This window comes from Mytilus galloprovincialis, chromosome 7 (assembly GCF_965363235.1).
Source record: "Mytilus galloprovincialis chromosome 7, xbMytGall1.hap1.1, whole genome shotgun sequence".
Classification (NCBI taxonomy): domain Eukaryota; kingdom Metazoa; phylum Mollusca; class Bivalvia; order Mytilida; family Mytilidae; genus Mytilus; species Mytilus galloprovincialis.
In genome coordinates, this window is record NC_134844.1 from 58,416,469 (window position 1) to 58,436,159 (window position 19,691).

The window sequence follows — 19,691 nt, forward strand, 5'->3', positions numbered from 1 at the left end:
AAAATGGGTTTTTTAAAAGATTTATTTTCACATGATGACTGGGATTTTTTATCCGTACATAACATTGTTCGTTTTACTATTGTTAACCATATAATGCACTGTACATCTCCTATTTTGTGTTTTATGAGTAATTTGTTGAGAGTCTCTCTTAGTTAAAAGAGAAATAAGATACCAAGTGGCATTTAACATTTACTATTCTACGTTATGGCCCAAAAAGTAAGAACAACGACACAACGACGAACAACAATCTACGCATATTATCAAAGGTAACAGGCTTATAATTTAATACGCCAGACGCGCGTTTCGTCTGCATAAGATTCATCAGTGACCTTTAGATCAAAATGGTTATACAGCCAAATAAGTTTAAAGTTAAAGAACATTAAGAACCAAATTTTTTCAAAAAGGGTTTAGCCAAATAAAGCTAAGATAATCTATGCATGGAATGAGAAGATCTTTTCGAAAGTTAATATCTATGTAAACATGAAATTTAATCGAATGACACCAAATAATTGATATTCATGTCAAAATATTCTACATAAAACTTAGGACTGAATTACACAAACTTAAAATGATCGATGAATCAATTCATGAGTTAAACTATCTATTTTATAAATTGCCATCAATCTTTTCAGGGTTTAGCTTTTATAAGTTCACGATGGCTTTCTATGCATTGTATATCAGATAAAAAAAATCAATATTCGTACGGAAATTTATAATCAACATATTAGCGTATGGTGTTTATTTTGTAAAATTGTTCATCATACACGCTATACTATAAGAATTCAAATAGTATATCACTGTGTCCTTTTAATTGCATGACAATTTTGGTTATTCAACGTAAAACCACATAAACAATTTTAATTTTAAATTTAAATGACATTCAAAACACTATTTCAGTTATGTAAGTTAAATTTAGTAAGACGATTCATTCGTATAAATCTTTGTACAGTTTATATAACTATGTTGTTCATAATATCACTCTAGTGCAGAAAAGGTCGTATTATGTATTGACAGTCGCTCAGCTTGGATGAATGAATGAGTACTTCCCATTGTGTTATAAACAAATAACGAATTTCAAATAATATTAATACAATCATTGATAAAGGCAAAAGAAAGCGTTTATTTTTAACAGAGAATATATTGAATACTGATTGTCAATGAATGGTTAAAATAACTTGTAAGATACGATGTACTGAGATCACACATCATAAGATAAGGCTCACGTCATCCTTGCATTCATTAATCTTAAACGACTGAACTTCTTAAAATGTACTTTCGTTAAAAAACTACTTTATACTTGTTTGCACAGTGAGATCCAACGTGTACCAAACAATAACACTTTGCAGTGTCGTCTATTGAACATTTAGTTTTAATGTTCAAGACCTTCATGGAGGAGACATTTAGTCAATTTAAATCAGTGCCAACAATTCATAGATTTAATTTAGCTAGACATTGCTTTTATTATTTCATCTGCATCTCGGTGAAGGTAGGAGTACTTTTTGTATATGATATGTACTTTCCTGCAAGTCAATCTATTTCACATGCAACCTTCTGGTGGCTGTTTTCTTTTTCACATAATTTAGTTTTTTATGATTACTTTAACTTTTTAAGTCAGAACTAATCCGTTATGGAAACACAGTAAGCAGTTTGTACTCCAATGCTGAAGACTTACGTAAAGAAAAAGAACATAATATGGATTAGCAAATGATTTTAATAAAATAGGGACATTAAGGCATGGTTTTGGCCCAAGAAAATAAAATGTTTGTTAACTATTTCAAATTGACTAATAATGTTAAGAAATGTATAGGGTCAAGAAATATAAATAAAAAACATAAACTTAAGACTTTTATCTTATGACGTCACAATTACGTCAAAATATGTACTGTTTTCACAAAAACGATGAAAAATACAGAATTTATGCGGTTTTCTATATTTATTTCCATTGATGAAACATCCAGCGCAGCCAAGAAACAAAAAAATGACTTAACACAGAAGCTTTAATATAACTTCTGAAAAATTCTCACCAATTTTAAAGTTGTTTCTTTGGTGCACACATACTTTTTCAATCTAAAATGTACTTCAAATTTGATGAAAAACGAGGAAAATCACAAATTTTGGGAAATTATGTAAACTGATTTGTTGTCATGGTAACTTGTTCAATGACAAATTTGTTTTGTTTTTCGTAATACCTTGTACCTTTTGTCAAGTTTTCAGTAATTTAAGAATATGTATGATAACTTTTAAATTTGCAGTAATGTTTGGGCCAAATAAGGGCCTTATTGCCCATACTCCTTTTCTTTTAGAAAGCAGCAAAAACTCCAAATGAAAAGAGGACTACTCGAGGTCCATTTCTGCATGATATGATTTTTATATAAATTGGAATGTTTCTTCTTGACCTCTGACCTTGATTTAACGAATTTCATACCGTTCAATTTGTTTATGACCGGGGAAAACAGAAAGTGCAGAAAATAAGCTTTCGAATGATATGATATACAGTCATGTGTTATGCGAGTCCATTAAAGTCCTTAACTAAGAGGGTTTTTTGAAAAATGTCACTCGTTTATTTTATATGCCAGATGGTATCAAAGAACCTGTATGTACGTACAATTTGTATGATTCTAGTTCTCTTCTTTTGTGATGGTCATTTCTAACCTTAGTTTGTCCATCAAAACTGAAAATCAGTTAATGATCCTAAAGTATCATTAGTAAAAGATTTTGTTTACTTGCCGAAAGTGTTTCTTAGAAAATATATACCGGTTTTATGTACTAACAAGTACAGATATTCCATTTACCAATACAGATGCTAATAACTCCTACAAAAGTCCACTGATAACAATTATTGTAAATATATGAGCCTAACCATAATATGGCCTAACTATCTCCAGAAAGGAGTTGCAATGAAAATGAAATCAAATTAAAATCCTTTGAGGATTTGAAATGAAAAGGCAATGCAAAATTATTCTTGTTTCAAGATTTGTGTTAAAATTGTTTTCAAGAGATTTGTTGTTGTTAAAATGAGTGATGTGATTAATATTTACACAAATTTAGACATTATTGAATGAAGGATATTATATTGAACGATGAAAGATAATTTTAGAACTTAAAAAGACCGTGTGCAGTTCGTCCTTTTATTTTACAGGAAAAAACTTTATGCATATGGTAATGACCATTTACTCTCCAGACTCGTCAGTAAACATTGATTTTTTTGTATATTTTTCGTCATATAAGACGTGTTATTTCGCCCAAAGAGTCCTTTATACTCAAAATCTTCCAAAAATGTTTAATTTCACATCCTCATTTTTTTACTTTCCCAAATCTAACCTGTCCTACAAATATTTTTCGCCGAAAACTTACTCAATTTAAAAAGCTTTAAGCTTAAACATGTCCTCAGTATTAATACAATAACGTTAACGACACTCAATGGTGGGGGACACCACAAATGACTTTGGGTTTCGGTTATTTAAAAACAAAACGCTATCCAAGGACATCTAGAGGAAAGATGTAGAGATCAGTATAGTCCAAAATAAAAATTACTGAACTCCGAGGAAAATTCAAAATGGAAAGTCTCTAATGAAATAGCAAAATTAAATGATAAAACACATCAAACGAATGGACAATTGTCATATTCCTTTCTTGGTACAGGCATTTTCAAACCAACAGATTGTCTGATGCATCTAAAAGTTCAGGGTAGATAGATTTTTAACCCAATGAACATTATTATTTCGTCAGATTTGCTCTTAGTGCTTTAGTGTCAGAGCTACAAAAATGTATAGCCCAAAAGATAATTTTACCACCATGTTCTGTATTTAGCTATGGCGGCCATCTTGATTACTTGGCGGGGTCATTGGATACATTCTTAAACTAGATACCCTAAGGATAATTTAGGCCAAGTTTGATTCCATTTGGCTCAGTAGTTTAAAAGGAGAAGAATTTTTTAAAGCTAACGTACGACGACGACGATGGACGACGGACGCCTATAGCTAGTGACGTGAAAAGCTCACTGAACCCTTTTGGGTCAGAAGGGCTAAAAAGGAGACCCAAGTCCATATATGTTCCAGGGTTCAACGGCACATATGAGTAAAACAATTTAAAATACATAATTCTACACCATAATCAACCCTTGGTTCAATGTATTCAGGTACTACGAAAACACTGCATCAAAATAAAAATTTAAATAATCATGATAATAAGTTTTTTTTTTAAACGTCATATTTTTATAAGAAAGTGTAGATACAATAAACAAAATTTAGTCCTGGTATCTATGATGAGTTTATGTATAGTCAGAACTAAAGTATAGTTAATTTTTTGAATAACAATTACCTTCAATTCGAAATGATTATTCCAGTCTTGTATGTGGTAACCAAGGAAGGTAAATGTTCACGTGACTGTTCAGAAGGCTAACAAATGGCGGGAATTTTGAATACATATACAGTCATGCGGTCGGGATGTATGAAATGAATCGAAATATTCCGAATATTTTCGTCTACATAGAGCGCTTCGATCCAAAAGAATTACCGTATTTGCTTCGCATCACAGTGCAGAGCTATTGGTTTCAGTCTCAATACACGCCATCTTGATTTAATTACATTCTGATTGGTTCACTGGAATGTGGCAGAGAGCTATTGGTTTAAATGAGATAAAGAATTAGATACTTTTCTCGTCCAGGGTAAGACATCAAATACCGGCAAATAAACTTTGTGTATTTCAGTTCCGATCAACTGTCATTGATTTATGTTAGTTTTATTATGCATATATTTCAGCCGTCCATAGCTTTTTCGAAAGCTCACACTTGTTGTCCTATTAAAATCGAAATAAATCATGTGGTCTTTACTATATCGTTTTTTACCACGGATTGTCCCTATACGTTGATATTTTACCCATCGCTATCGCTCAAGATAAATATTTGTCATAAAGGGCCAACCCGTGGTAAAATAACGATATAGTCAAACCCCCATGTTACTGTCGTCTTAATTGTGATCTACGGTCATCAAACACTTTTTTCACATCCAATTTCCTGTTTCATAAACATTTCACGGTAGTAATTTGAGATTTTTGTGTAAATTTTTTATAAATTTACATCATACCAATGGATGATGTGTACAGAAAATGATATAGAAACACTTTAACAGACAATACAGATACTGACATAATTTTTCATCCGCCATATTGGGATGACCGTGAACCGAGGTAGGTCATCAGCTTTACCCCAGTAAATGTAAACAACACTGAAATCATGGTCCATTATCTTGGTCATTTATTCAAAATTAACATTTCCTATTACAAAACTTTGAATTTTTCGAAAAACTAAGGATTTTCTTATCCCAGGAATAGATTACCTTAGCCGTATTTGGCACAACTTTTTGGAATTTCGGGTCCTCAATGCCCTTCAACTTTGTACTTGTTTAAGTTTATAACTATTTTGATATGAGCGTCACTGATGAATCTTATGTAGACGAAACGCGCGTCTGGCGTACTAAATTATAATCCTTGTACCTTTGATAACTATTTACACTTTAAAACATCAGAACAAAAATTATGTGAATGTTCCCTCTTTTAAAATGGTAATGTATTCTGTCTAGATAATGTATGTTGGCCTTAAATACAAACCAAATAGGCTTCTATTTTATAATTTTTTTGTAAGTCAACCTCATTTTTGAAACCATTATTAGAATTCAACCAATCAGAATCAATAATTACTATATAGTAAATCTAAAGTGTTGATTTTCCTGGAAAGAAGGGAATAAGGTACAAAAGATACATTGTTCAAACAGTCGCATAGAATTGCTTACATCTAGTTCATTTTAATTTTAGTGGAAAGTTGTCTCATTAGTTATCATACCACATCTCATCATTTTTTTTAATAGGATTTAAAATCTAAATTTTAAATCAGTTATCGGTAGTGCTCATCCAACTGTCCGTCGTTATACTACTTCGTCAAGTAATAGTATTTGGTTTCTAGTTGGATTATCGATCTTTGCAAGTGATTGATTTACCCATAATCCTCCTTTTGACGTCGACATTTAGGAAAAGCAGACGCATTTTGAGCCATAGATTTATCTTCTAAAACCCGCCCACCCTCCCTTAAATTAGTAGAATGCAATTCCAACTTAAGATACTGTTGTTTGGTTTTGTTTGTTTATTTCAGAATTGTATTGTCTACATCGATTAAACCATCACTCAATGTGGAAAGATGTACAAAAGTTTTAATGACGAGACGGTCATTCAAGAAAAAAGACGAATCCTGCACGAGGAGTGGACTTAACATGCATATATAAATTGAATGGATAACTTGGAAAGAAATTTATTACATTCAAACATGTAAACTTTGTGTTGGTAGCGATAACTTCTGATATCCAGGGTTAGTCGCTTGATTTATGGCAGATTTCGCTGCGCTTAGATAACATATTTGCAGTTTACAGACTTATTGTAATCGTATGATAGCATTAGCCTCTGATTTCCAGGGTTAATAGCTTAACTTGAACTTCCCCTTTTCATAAATGGTCTGCCACCTTAAACATATTCGGCGATCATCATATAACATTTTCAAAGACAAATATGCATTTTTATCAGTTAATTCTAGTTCATAGATCTACATGTATCACAAATTGCATTTCATAAAATAGTACATGTATCATATCACAAATTGCATTTCATATAATAGTATATATATTATATCACAAATTGCATTTCATATAATAGTACAATGTACATATATCATATCACAAATTGCATTTCATATAATAGTACATATATCATATCTGTTAATAAATGCTATGGCCATTTCCTGCCAATAACAATCTTGTTATTTTGTATGAGCATCTAAGATAATTAGGTATGTAACAGATTTAAAATCATTTTCTTAGGAACTTAGATTTCAACACATTTTTTTTACCTTAAATCGTATTCAATCACATCAAACAAAGTCTCAACTAGCTTGCTGTTCGGTGTAAGCCAATGCTCCGTGTTAAAGACAGTTGTTTGATCTATAATGGTTTACTTTTATAAATTTTTACTTGGATGAAGAGTTGTCTCATTGGCACTTATACAACATCTTCTTGTATCTATATAGTACTAGTTTAAGTCAACAGAAGTATTTCTTATTGTAATAAATTGACTTGTTTACATCAATTCCGGAAGTATTGACTGTCTTCTTGTGCATAAAATACGTTCTGATTGAATATCTTTGATATTTGGTAATTGTAAAATATTTATTCAAAATGAATGTACTGAACTTCTTAAAAAAACACCATGCGTTTCTTTTCATATTCTTTTGGCAAAAGCATATGTTTATGACGACACATATGTCTGTAAACTTGCTTGGATTTTTTTCAATTTATGTCGATGTTTTTCTGTTTCAAAGATAACGGCAGCTTTTTTGGTTTCAAAATGTTTAGTGCATTTTGCAGTTTTTTGCAATTTGTGTTGTTTCTACGGTTCTGGTTATCTTTTTGAAAAATCAATCAATAGCTGCCACTTTAAATCATGGTATGTTTTATATCTAATATATTATAGTGGGTTACAATATTCTGTAAGAAAATGCTGTTTTAATTGTTTCCTATGGTGAACATTTTAATTCTAAGTAGTGTCGTTGTCTCAATACATCAAAGGCAACAGCTGCAAACAGTTTCATTATGTTTGTTCTTAAGGTAGATGGGGTGTCTAAATTATAATCCATAGAATCTTTTAATAATTTGCCAAAATGTAGTTCATATCCTGCTTGTTAAAAAACATTAATAAAAAGAATGGGTCACCGGACTTATTTTCACACTACAGGTTGTGCAAAATTGTGTAGATTTTGTATAGATTATGCATGGAAAACTCATTTTTCCGCCATAAAACGCAAACCACACCATAGAATTTTGAGATAAAATTTGAGAAGATAGCTCCAATATTATGCTTTCAGATAAGAAAAAGAAAAAATGGGGTCACCGGACTTGTTTTCTTGCTACGTGTAAAAATGGGTAAATTCCTAACACATTCTATTGTAAAAGTAACACTATCTGAATTATCTGCCCTTGCATTTGAGTTGCCTCCCCTTATTTGACAAAGTTGGGGAAAAAATGAATCAAACAAAAGAATTCTTATTTTTGTAAAATACAATCATAAATATGATCAAACATGGCATTTTCTATATTATAATGAAAATTCTTACACATGAATTACCTACTACTATAAAAATTTGCACATTTCATCAAAGATCTAGACCTTGTTTTCTAGTATTTCAAAATCCAAAATGGAGGAAGACACCCTATCTACCTTAAACAAGAATTTAGAATTTGGATATCTTTTGGCATTTTTGCATTTTTCATTGGAACCGTAGCCATCTTGCAACTTGCAAGTCAGAGGAACAACACTACATATTGGTCATCATTATAGTAAAGTTTCGTCAATGTTGGTCAAATCAATTCCAAGAATTGGCCCAATTTAGAAATGAGAAAGAAAATAATGATAAAAAAGAAACATAGAAAAATACCGAATTATCACCCATCGCCTTTGAAGTTACAATAACTGGATTTGCCATTGCAAGCAATATATATATATAACGGGTATCACCCTCTCCGACAAGTGGCAGGCATTCCAACTTAAACAGTGAATGTACATTTTTGAGTTTTTTTTAAATTTTACACATTTTTGATTGTTTCCTTGGCAACAGCGACCATTTTGGAAATTTCAAATTCAAAAGTCGCAACTACATATATCATTCGACAAGGATGAGAAGGTGGCAAATCATACATCTTTCTTGTCTTAAATAAACATTACACTAAAAAGTAAATCGGAGGACTTACCTTAAGTTTGTATTTGATACCTAAGCTTCACAAAAACTCATATAAACAACGATACATTGTCGGCTCATCTACGTGTTTGACTAAGAGCTAGTTATCCATTGATCAGAATCTTTACCAAACAAGACGAGAAATCTCCCCCACCTTTGTAGCAATAAACGAACTTCACCAGCAGATGGGATATACATTTCTCAACCTATTCGGAAGTAAAGAGCTTATAGCGACTACTCAGACGTCACCAGTGTCTGAGCCAGGGGTAAATCAAAGAACGTTTTGTCCTTTTTTGAAAACTGAAAAAAAAATGATCGGAAGGTATCGAGTGGAAAAATATTCCGTATGAACTTCACAAAAAATGCACGATGTTCATGACGAATGGAATATGGTTACTGACGTTGTTAATCATCTTAATAACATCTATAGTAGTCTTTTATTTGTCTATTTTGAATATTACTCTTACTGTTTAGTCTCTTTCTGATTATTCCCTTTTAATGTGAATCGGTTCTTATACATCCCGATATTGTGTCATTGTGCTATGGTTTATTTTTGTATCAATTTCTTCTCTTTCATTTTTGCTTAATAAGTGTGCTTTTTCATTATGTTTCTTTGTTGTTGTTTTTTTACTGTTGTTTTATAGTGATTACGATTATTACACAATGTTGAGTGTTGGGTCCTATTTCATAAAATAAGAAATGTGGTATGATTTCCAATGAGACAACTCTGCAATAGAGACCACATGACACAGAAATTCACAATAATAGGTCACAGTAGGGCCTTCAACAATGATCAAAGCCCATACCTCATAGTCAGCTATAAAAAACCAGAGGCTCTCAATAGCCTGAATCGCTCACCATGATTTTTTGGCGTTTAAGAGTTTGAGTGTCCAGTTTCGTTGTAGTTTGTTTTTTAAAAAACATTGTGTAAAATTGTCCTTAAAGGGCAATTACTCTTTAATGGGTCAATTGACAATTTTAGTCATATAGACTTGTTTGTAGATCTTACTTTGCTGAACATATTTGCTGTTTACAGTTTATCTTTATCTTTAATACTATTCAAGATAATAACCAAAAACTGCAAAATTTCCTTAAAATTACCATTTTAGTGGCAGCAACCCAACAATGGGTTATCAGATTTATCTGAAAATTTCAGGTCTGATAGAACTTCACCTTATGAATACTTTTACCTGTAGTCACATTTGCTCTAACTGCTTTGGTTTTTGAAATAAAAGCAAAAAACTGCATTTTACCCCTTTGTTCTATTTTTAGCCCTGGTGGCCATGTTTTTTGACGAAGAAGAAAATAAAACACAAACTTTATTCTGGACATCTTAGGATCATTCAGCTTAAGTTTGGTTGGAATTGGTACCGTGGTTTCAGAAGAGAAGATTTTTTAAAGTTAGAAAACATGATAAACAAATTGTTTAAAATTGTCCTTAAAGGGCAATAACTCTTTAAGGGATCAATTGACAATTTTGGTCATTGAACTTATTTGTAGATCTTACTTTGCTGAACATATTTGCTGTTTACAGTTAATCTTTATCATTAATACTATTCAAGATGATAACCCAAAACTGTAAAATTTCCTTAAAATTACCAATTTAGTGACAGCAACCCAATAATGGGTTATTAGATCCATCTGAAAATTTCAGGGCTGATAGAACATTACCTTATGGACACTTTAACCCCATGTCAGATTTGCTCTAACTGCTTTGGTTTTTGAGATATAAGCCAAAAACTGCATTTTATCCGTATGTTCTATTTTTACCCATGGCGGCCATGTTTTTGACGAAACAGGAAATAAAACACAAACTGTATTCTAGATACCCTAAGGATCATTCAGTGTATGTTTTGTTGGAATTGGGTCAGTAGTTTCTGAGGAAATGTTTGAAAATGGTTACAACAGACAGACGACGACGACGACGACGGACGACGACGGACGCCAAGTGATGGCTTAAGCTCACCGTTCCGACGTACTAAATTATAATCCTGGTACCTTTCATAACTATTGTAAAACAAATCAAACGAGAAAACTAACGTTCAAGTTTATGTACCAAAAATTAACGAAAAACAAATATGTAACACATCAACAAGCGACAATCACTGAATTACAGGCTCCTGACACTTGGGACAGGTACATACATACAGAATATGGCGGTGTTAAACATGTAAGCGGGATCCCAACCCTCCCTTAACCTGAGACAATCGTGTAACAGTACAACATGAGAAAGAATTGAAAATGATTTAACTAACCAGATGGATACAAATAGAAAATATATCTAACAGAACTCAGAGTGGACATGTTCGGGTACTTGTATACCTTAAAAACAAAAAGGCACTAAGTACTAATCTAGGAGTACTTGTAGTTAAATTTTTGAACTACTAAGGCTTTTCTACCTCGATCAGGATTTGGTTACAGTATCTGTATTTGACAAAACTTTTCGGAATTTTGGTCCTCAATGCTCTGCATTCCTGTATCTCATTTTTTTTATTTTTCTATTCTCCCCGGAGTTCGATATTTCCGTTAATTTACTTTCTACATAAAAGTTTCAGTAAGTTTGGAGCATTTCGAATATTGTTTTTAATTTTTGCTGTTTCAATTGTTCCCATTACTATTTTTTTAATTCCAAAAACTTATATCACGTTGGTATATGACATATAACATTAAAGTCTTATTGTGTTTGATCTACCATTTTAAGAACTGAAATGCTATTGTAAGGTTTTTATCATAGAGTTATAATGGGGAGCCTTTTTCCAAAGTTAATACTGTAGATCCAATGTTTCTCAAATCATCCAAAACCTGTAAATATGTAACATCTACCTTGAATACAAATTTAATAAGTTCAGCCATACTTGAATGTTTCACAAACAAAACTAAAACTCTATTTTTTACATATAAAAGATTCCATAGTCTATATATTTCCACATTTGCATATGATACTTAGCATTACGCTGGGGGAAAAAGAAACGGATGAAATGCAATGCGGCATCATATCGAATGATGACCAAAAAGAGATAATTTTTTAATCTAAACATTTTAAATTAAATCAAACAGGCGAGCTTCATCATGAATATTTGCCACTAGCAATTGCTTCTTATGTTCATAATAACGAAGTGCGATAGGATATCGAAAATCAATACCTCGTGTTAATAGCTCGCGATACATTTGTCCATCATTGGAGATAACAACCACATTATTCGAATGAATCCCCGCCACGTACAAATAACCATCACTATCTACATCAATACCAAGGGGATTTTTCAGAACGTCTTCATTTTTGAATGTCCATTGTATTTCACCTTGTAAGTTATAACATGTCACAGTGTGATTGAGTCTGTGTGTATGATAAATGTTGTCTTTAAATGTGGCAATGTAACCTTCACTGGCCATTTCTTCTCGGACTATGTCGCTTAAAGTCTCGTCGTACAGATTTATCATTCTTATACCTTTGTTGAAGGCGGAATAAATCAGTTGATCGTCCTTCAATACTATGCCATAGTTATCCGAACTCAGTGAAATTGTTTTCTTAATTTGTTTCCTCTCCAGATCTATAATGGTCAGATATTGCTTATCTGATTCGCCGGATGTAACAACCAATGTATTGTCATTACTGATGTATACTATATCAAACGCTCCACATGGTATCTTCATCTCAAATTCTTTTGATCCTTGATCGTTGAATACTCTTACCTTCCCTTCATGGTTGTAAGTAAACACGAATCTACCATCTGGCAGCATACAACATCCATAAATCCATCTCCCTTGCAGGTTTATTTTCTTGTGTATCTTCATTTTAATGTTTTCAATAGATCTTGTTTGAACGATCGGTACTATTATCTGGGCTTCTTTAGTTTTCTTTCTGCTTAGAACAATATCGGCAGGTTGTTCTTTAATATGCACTTCTCCAAAACTTTTAATATCAAACATGATCTTCTGAAAAACTCCATTTATTTCAAATTCCAAAAAATGCTCGTTCAAATCCTCACCTTCAAATAATGAGTGCAGGAATTTATCTTTGCTAGAGACGTCTTCTTCGATTTGTTTCACTGAAAGGAACATCTGAAGGTTTGTTGCATGTTGTTTGATGTTCGTTATGTTTCTCTGACAATCTGCTACTTCTTTTTCTTTCTTTTCTAATGCTGACAATAACTGACCAATTTTCAAGTTTTCTTTTTCCTCGATCGCATATAACTGTTTCATTAAATCTTCTTGTAGTTTGTCGAGATGATTGTTGATCTCCATTCTAGTCTTCTTAATTTCTTTCTCAATTTCCTTTCTTTTTTCTTTCAAAGTCGACCTATTGTCCTGTTGATGCTTGCAAATTTTTTGTAGATTTGCTGCCACTTCAACATATGTTTTCTCAATTTCAGACAGGGCATTGGGTGTTTCGTAATTCTTAATAACGTCATCTAAATCGACGATATCCCGACATTCTTTATGTGAATCTACTATACATTTGCTGCAGCAATGACGTTCATGTTTCTGGCAAAACATTTCAAACTTTTTATTGTGTTCGTTACAGTATTGAGTGATCTTCAGTACATCGCTTGGTAATTTTTGGTAATCGGTAAATGGTATCACACTATGGCTCCTCGACGCCTTGGACAAACTATGGTGTTCATGACATTCCTTACATAATCCTTCATCACATTCTGTACACCAAACAACGCACGGCTTGGTTATCAGTCGGAGATCACAAACACCACAGCTTTGAGGAGAAGTCGCCATGAAACACGAGACTAAAAACAAATCAATACCATATAATCAATTATAATGATCATTGTATTTAAGAATTGAATGCTTCTTTTTGTAAATTTATTGGGTGGTAAAAGCGTTGACCGAAGTACATTTTGTATGAAGCGCGGAAGCGCTTCATTCTAAAAATGTACGCACGGTCAACGCTTTTACAACCCTATAAAGTTTCAAAAAGAAGTATTCAATACTTATAATTACATTTCTTTAGCTAAAATCATGAAAACACGATTTTTATCCAGTTTTATTTAATTCACCTGTGCACTTTTTTGTGGGACCTCGTGTTATCATGCATGATAAATGTTATTGTCTGATGCAATTGTTTACGGAATAACATGTTAGCCAATCAGAATAACGTATTATAATGAAACTTACATCTAATGTAATTATTATTATATAATTTAAAGTATATACAGTATGAAATATTAAATGTCGCAATAATAGCCTACGATTAATCTTGATGGCAATTTATCATACAAATATGATACAGTAAGCTGCAAAATATAATATATAGTAAGCAAGTCTAAAAACTAAAAAGGTATAACATAAAAAAAATAATAATGAACAAATATTAAATATTTCGGATAACTAATATCCATGTTCAATGATTTGTATCGTATCTTGACATTTGGTATTCGAACTGACATATAATCTTGATTGTATCAGAATTTATCACGAATCAATACGCTGGTAAAATTGATCTTTTGGAGCACGAATTCAATAAAACTGTGAGAGTACTCTCGTACCGAAGTTACAGTAAACAAGTGATGATAAGGACCATTTTTTTGTTTTATACCAATATCATCAATAAAGGACAATTACACTTGAAATGAGTCAGATGATGGTTTAAGATATACACAAAATTTTGAAGATAATTTGTTTAGCAGATCATTATTGCCTTTTACAGTTTCGTCTATCATTTTGTTTGCAAAGAATTCAAAAGTAGTAAATGCATTATATATTATAGGGAGTTTGTTCAAGGTTTTAACCGAAAAAGCATTTCTGTAAATATATTGGTGTGTTGGTCATCTTTGTCGCACTTAATGTCTTTTGTGTTATGACATAAGCTACAACAAAGCAAAATGTTAAAATCACTATTGAAGTGTTTTAACTCCCTTTTAAGTATTTGATATTTTCCAGAGCTAGTTAATGATCGACTGGTATTGCGAAATATGAACTTCCCCCGTCCATCTAGTTGTGATGTAAAAAGCAGTCCGCAAGGTCATGTAAAGGTGAAATGTGTAAATATGCAGCCTCATCCTTGTTGATAAAGGATTAATGGAATTTTTACATGAAAAAATACCTGTGCGAAGACGGGAGTGTGGCAGTTGTTTTCCGTTATTTTGATGCGTTTAAGCTTTTAATTTTGCCATTTTATAACATGTAAAAGGGGACTTTCCGATTTGAATTTTCCTTGGAGTCCAGTATTTTTGTTATTCAACTTTTGGTTACATGGTTTTCCTTTATTAATTTGTAGAGATTATTGAATTGGATTGACTTTTCGAATCTGCAGTTTTACTATGTATGTATTTATGTAAAGAACTTAACCGTCCGTGTCTAAACTTTACCATGCAAAACCAAACATGGCCCAACAATGTGTTAATGTAAGCAGGGAAAATGACAGTGAATAGGGATATAACTTTATAACTCAGTAAACCTGTTTTTCTTAAAAATTGGTACTAATTGAGAACTTTTTGTTTACAATTCAAATAGACAAATGGAGCACATAAATCGAATGTTTTGAAGAAAAAAAACCAATGAAATCTCGAACCTTGATTTTCTCAACAAATGTTGTTATTTTTTAATATTTATTATTATCTCTTATATATAGAATTAAAGTATGTTTAGTGAAAGAGGTGGTGAAAACATAACTAAGAAAAACCACCAAGAGGAAAAGAAAATGATAAGGATGAGGGGTTATTATAGAGAGTCTTTTCACGTAAGAATTGTATGTGCTATTGACATGATTGATGGCTAACCACTGTAAGCAAAAAATAAGGAATATATTATAATCATTAGGACAAAACATGTATCACTCATATTACATTATTATTTTGCCAATTAAACACGTATTAGGAAATTACTTTTATCCGTCGGTATCAATGTTAACGGTCTGTGCAAAAGTTACATGTTCGTAGGTTCTTAAATTCGTGTTTTCTGAAGAAGAAAAATTGAAGAATTCAGAAACGATAATACGTAAAATTAGTCATATTCTGTTATGCAAAATAAGCTGTTCATTTTCACTCACGTGTTAGTTTTTCAATACAAATAACATTCATAATTATAGTAAATTTAAAAAGAAATAGAAAAACAGATTCATCTTTGCTTACAAATAGTTTTGATTGAAGAAAAATGCAAAGTAAACATTTTAGTTGTTGCACGCAATTAATCGGTTTGATGACACGAATTAAATCGAGATCGAATGAGCAACAATATAACGACCATCAAATTTAAAGGTGTTAATTGAGCCATACGCATGTCACATTACGAAAACGATTACATAAGAAAATGCTACAAATGAACTTTGAACTGTAGAAAATCAATTCGTATGAAACATAAAGGCAAGACCACAATGAAATAATAAACTTTTTTTGTTTTCGTATCAGAATTATGAAAACAAGAAATGAACACTTATCATAGGATATCATCACCGGAAATCTGAACTTCATCAATTAACTTACTTTTCAGAAATTTTAAAATGTTAAAAGTGGTACAGTTTAAATTTTGTAAAGATTAAATTGGTAAAATCCGGTCTGAAGTTGTAGATACAAAAAGTATTTGAGATGCCTACTCACAAGTTATTGTTGTTTGTACTGTAATGATTGATATGAACAATAGAACAGTAGATCTCTACACAACAATAAGTTATACAAAGGGTGTAACTGAGTTGATGGAATCAAATGAATGTAATTCATGTGGTTGTTTGATTGTTTTACCATACTTTTCAAATTCTTTAAAATCTATTATTTTAAAATACAAAATACATTTAAAAATACTCATCAGAGTTTTTATTGGAGGGGGTTAACACAGCCGTCTAATTCATTTGGTATGAATTGAGATTGTTTAAGTGTGTTTTTTTAAAGAAAAAAACTTATTCATTTTAAAAATTGAAGGAATTGGTGGTTTTCATACAATTTTATGCATCTGTCAATAAAGAGGTTCAAAACCACCATTTTCTACATAAGTAAATGTCTTTACGAAGTCAAGAATATAATACATTTGTAATAGTTGTTACCCATTTGATAATATCGGAACTTAACACATTTATTTTAAAATAACAGTTTTTGGCATGACACGGGTTATGTTATTCTTATATATTTTATGATAGTATGATACTAAACCCCTAACTGGAGGGATTGTGCCTGATATTCATATGATGAAAACATAATCTTTCAATCAGTTCAATTGAGGTCTAGTATATAGTTGTATGTATGTATTCTTGCCATTTTAATTATTTCCTTTTATTACATCTTCTGACATCGGACTCGGACTTCTCTTGAACTGAATTTTAATTTACGTATTGTTATGCTTTTACTTTTCTACATTGGCTAGAGATATAGGGGAGGGTTGAGATCTCATAAATAGTTTTAATCCGGCCGCAAGTGCGCCTGTCCCAATTCAGGAGCCTCTGGCCTTTGTTAGTCTTGTACGATTTTTAATTTGAGTTTCTTGTGTATAATTCGGAGTTTAGTATGACGTCCATTAGGGCGCACTACGTTTGCGAGCATTTGGGGATTAAAATATTTAACGTTTGCGCGCAGCTTTTGATTACATTTGCGCGCATTTATTTTACAGGTAATCTCAGGTAAAAATATAAATAAAAATTATATTAAGTTATAAATAATTATTAATTTTTAAAAATAGTTTGCTTATCAGTCAAATTATATACTGTTCATATTGAATTCTACATACACCTTTGACTTATTGAATTGAGTCTGAAAATCGAAAAAAATCTGCGGTTTTATCTCTTTTTTCCCTGCCTTATGAGACTTATACTAAAGGAAGGGGTACTGATACTTGTAAATAATTGAACAAATTAATAGATAAATAAGCATTATTACCTGTATTTTCCCTGAAATCTTACTGATTGAATACTTTCAAAATATGTGACTTATGATAACATTAATAATGGAAATGGGGAATGTGTCAAAGAGACAACATACATGTACTAAGACTAACGGAAGGGGTACCGATACTTATAAATAATTGAACAAATTAATCGATAAATAAGCCTTATTACCTGTATTTTACCTGAGTTTACCTGAGTTTACCTGCCAAAAAAATGCGCGCAAATGTAATGGAAAGCTGCGCGCAAACGTAATGGTTTTTGTGCGCAAATGTAATGATAATGCGCGCAAACGTAATGCACCGGTCCATTATCACTGTATTAGTGTACATATTTTTTAAGAGGCCAGCTGGAAAGCACCTACGGGTGCGAGAGTTTCTCGCTACATTGAAGACCCATTGGTGGCCTTCGGCTGTTGTCTGTTCCATGGTCGGGTTGTTGTCGTTTTGACACATTCCCCATTTCCTTTCTCAATTTTATTCAGTATTTGATTTTGTCATTTGTTTAAGGATCGACTTTTTACCGTTTTGAATTTTATTTGAGTTCGGAATTTTTGTAATTTTGCGCTGGAAATAAAAGAAAAAAATCAAGAGGTTATTTTTTTTTATATATAATGACCGTAAGTTTAAAGTTTGCTTTTGAGTTTTCGACTAAAGGTTTTTATGAATGAAAAAACAATTATTCATGTAAAACTTCCTTATCAAAATATATACACTTATAGAAAGTTGTTTCTTTTCAGAATGAGAAACAAAAAAGTTCGATTATCAATATAAGTTATAATTAACTTCAGAAATGTACCAAATATACTAAGATTGCACACATAGGTATAGTTATTACATTTTTATATTTTAATAATAAATGGATGACACTTCAAAGATAAAAATATATCTGAAATCTTAAACGGATATGTGCAGATGTTTTACCATAAGATTGTATCTGGTGATTAAATGTATCAGATGGAAATCAAATTTCACTGTTGTTTAATAAGGATCATTGCATTTGCAAGCGATAAAATTTTGATTCTTAAATTGGGCATATATGCATATAAGTGAACACTTATTCTTTACTTTGAAAGCTATAATGTATTGATTGTTATGTACATTCACACGTTACGTACTTCATCATGTTTGTTCAATATTGATAAAGGGCTGTTAATTAGGAAATTGTGACAAGTAGTTACCTCAAATTTGTTATCTAGCTTCCTGTCAGCATGCTTTACCGTCATATACGATATAGTTGTTTTGTGTATTCGTAATATTAACTTAATTTTCAATTTATGGCAACTTGATAACACGCAAATGTACCTGTGTCATTTTGGTCTTTTGTGGATAGTTGTCTCATTGGCAATCATACCACATCTTCTTTTTTATATGTATTATTGATTAGTGCAAATGTCTATTAAAAGGAAAGCGCAAATTATCTATTACAAAACGCAACGTTCTGTTCCATACTGGACCATACTTTTATTAATTATCAGAAACAATAGTTCCTGTACCAATTGGTATATTTGTTACTAGTTGAAGCTTGTAATCATTTAATATTAACGAGAATAAATGCCTTTTTCACTCTTTTTTTAAATTCAACAACATTGTTTATAAATCTAATATGAATTTGAGTCAAATCGGTGAACATGAATTTGACAGCTAGTGCCCTTAAAATAAATTATGAATTTGGAAACATATACCAGGCATCCTCCGGTTTGATAATTTTGATTGGCATTAGAAAGAGCTCGGTATGTTGCGTTGGGACAGAAATTCTGCCTTGAAACAGATAACATACGGAACCAAAAAGATGAAATGCAAGGTGGTATGTTCATACATCATGAACACACAAATAAAGTTCCTTATCTCTATATTTTGGGAAAACTTATATTTTGCATTGAAACGAAAGTTGAATGTCTATTTTTTTTTTATTTCCTGTACTAAAGTCATTGATACGCAAGAGTGAATATGGTAATGTGAGAAGTAACATAGACTTAATCTTGGAAGTATCGACTAGAATCAAAAACTTACGTTTTAATGTGGACTATTTTTCATCTCCGTCTGATTAATCAGGAAGTTGATGAATATTCACGTGACTGTGACTGTATAATGTGTA

General features: G+C 31.7%; 1 protein-coding gene across 1 annotated transcript; it reads right to left on the reverse strand.

The window, feature by feature from the left end:
* Nucleotides 1-11,785: 11,785 nt before the first annotated feature.
* LOC143083382 (uncharacterized) lies at nucleotides 11,786-19,675 on the reverse strand. Its single transcript, XM_076259638.1, has 2 exons — nucleotides 19,607-19,675; nucleotides 11,786-13,515 (listed from the first exon to the last, which is right to left on the reverse strand). Exon 2 carries the CDS (start codon nucleotides 13,502-13,504, stop codon nucleotides 11,813-11,815), a length of 1,692 nt encoding a protein of 563 aa, XP_076115753.1. The 5' UTR covers nucleotides 13,505-13,515; nucleotides 19,607-19,675; the 3' UTR covers nucleotides 11,786-11,812.
* Nucleotides 19,676-19,691: the final 16 nt, after the last annotated feature.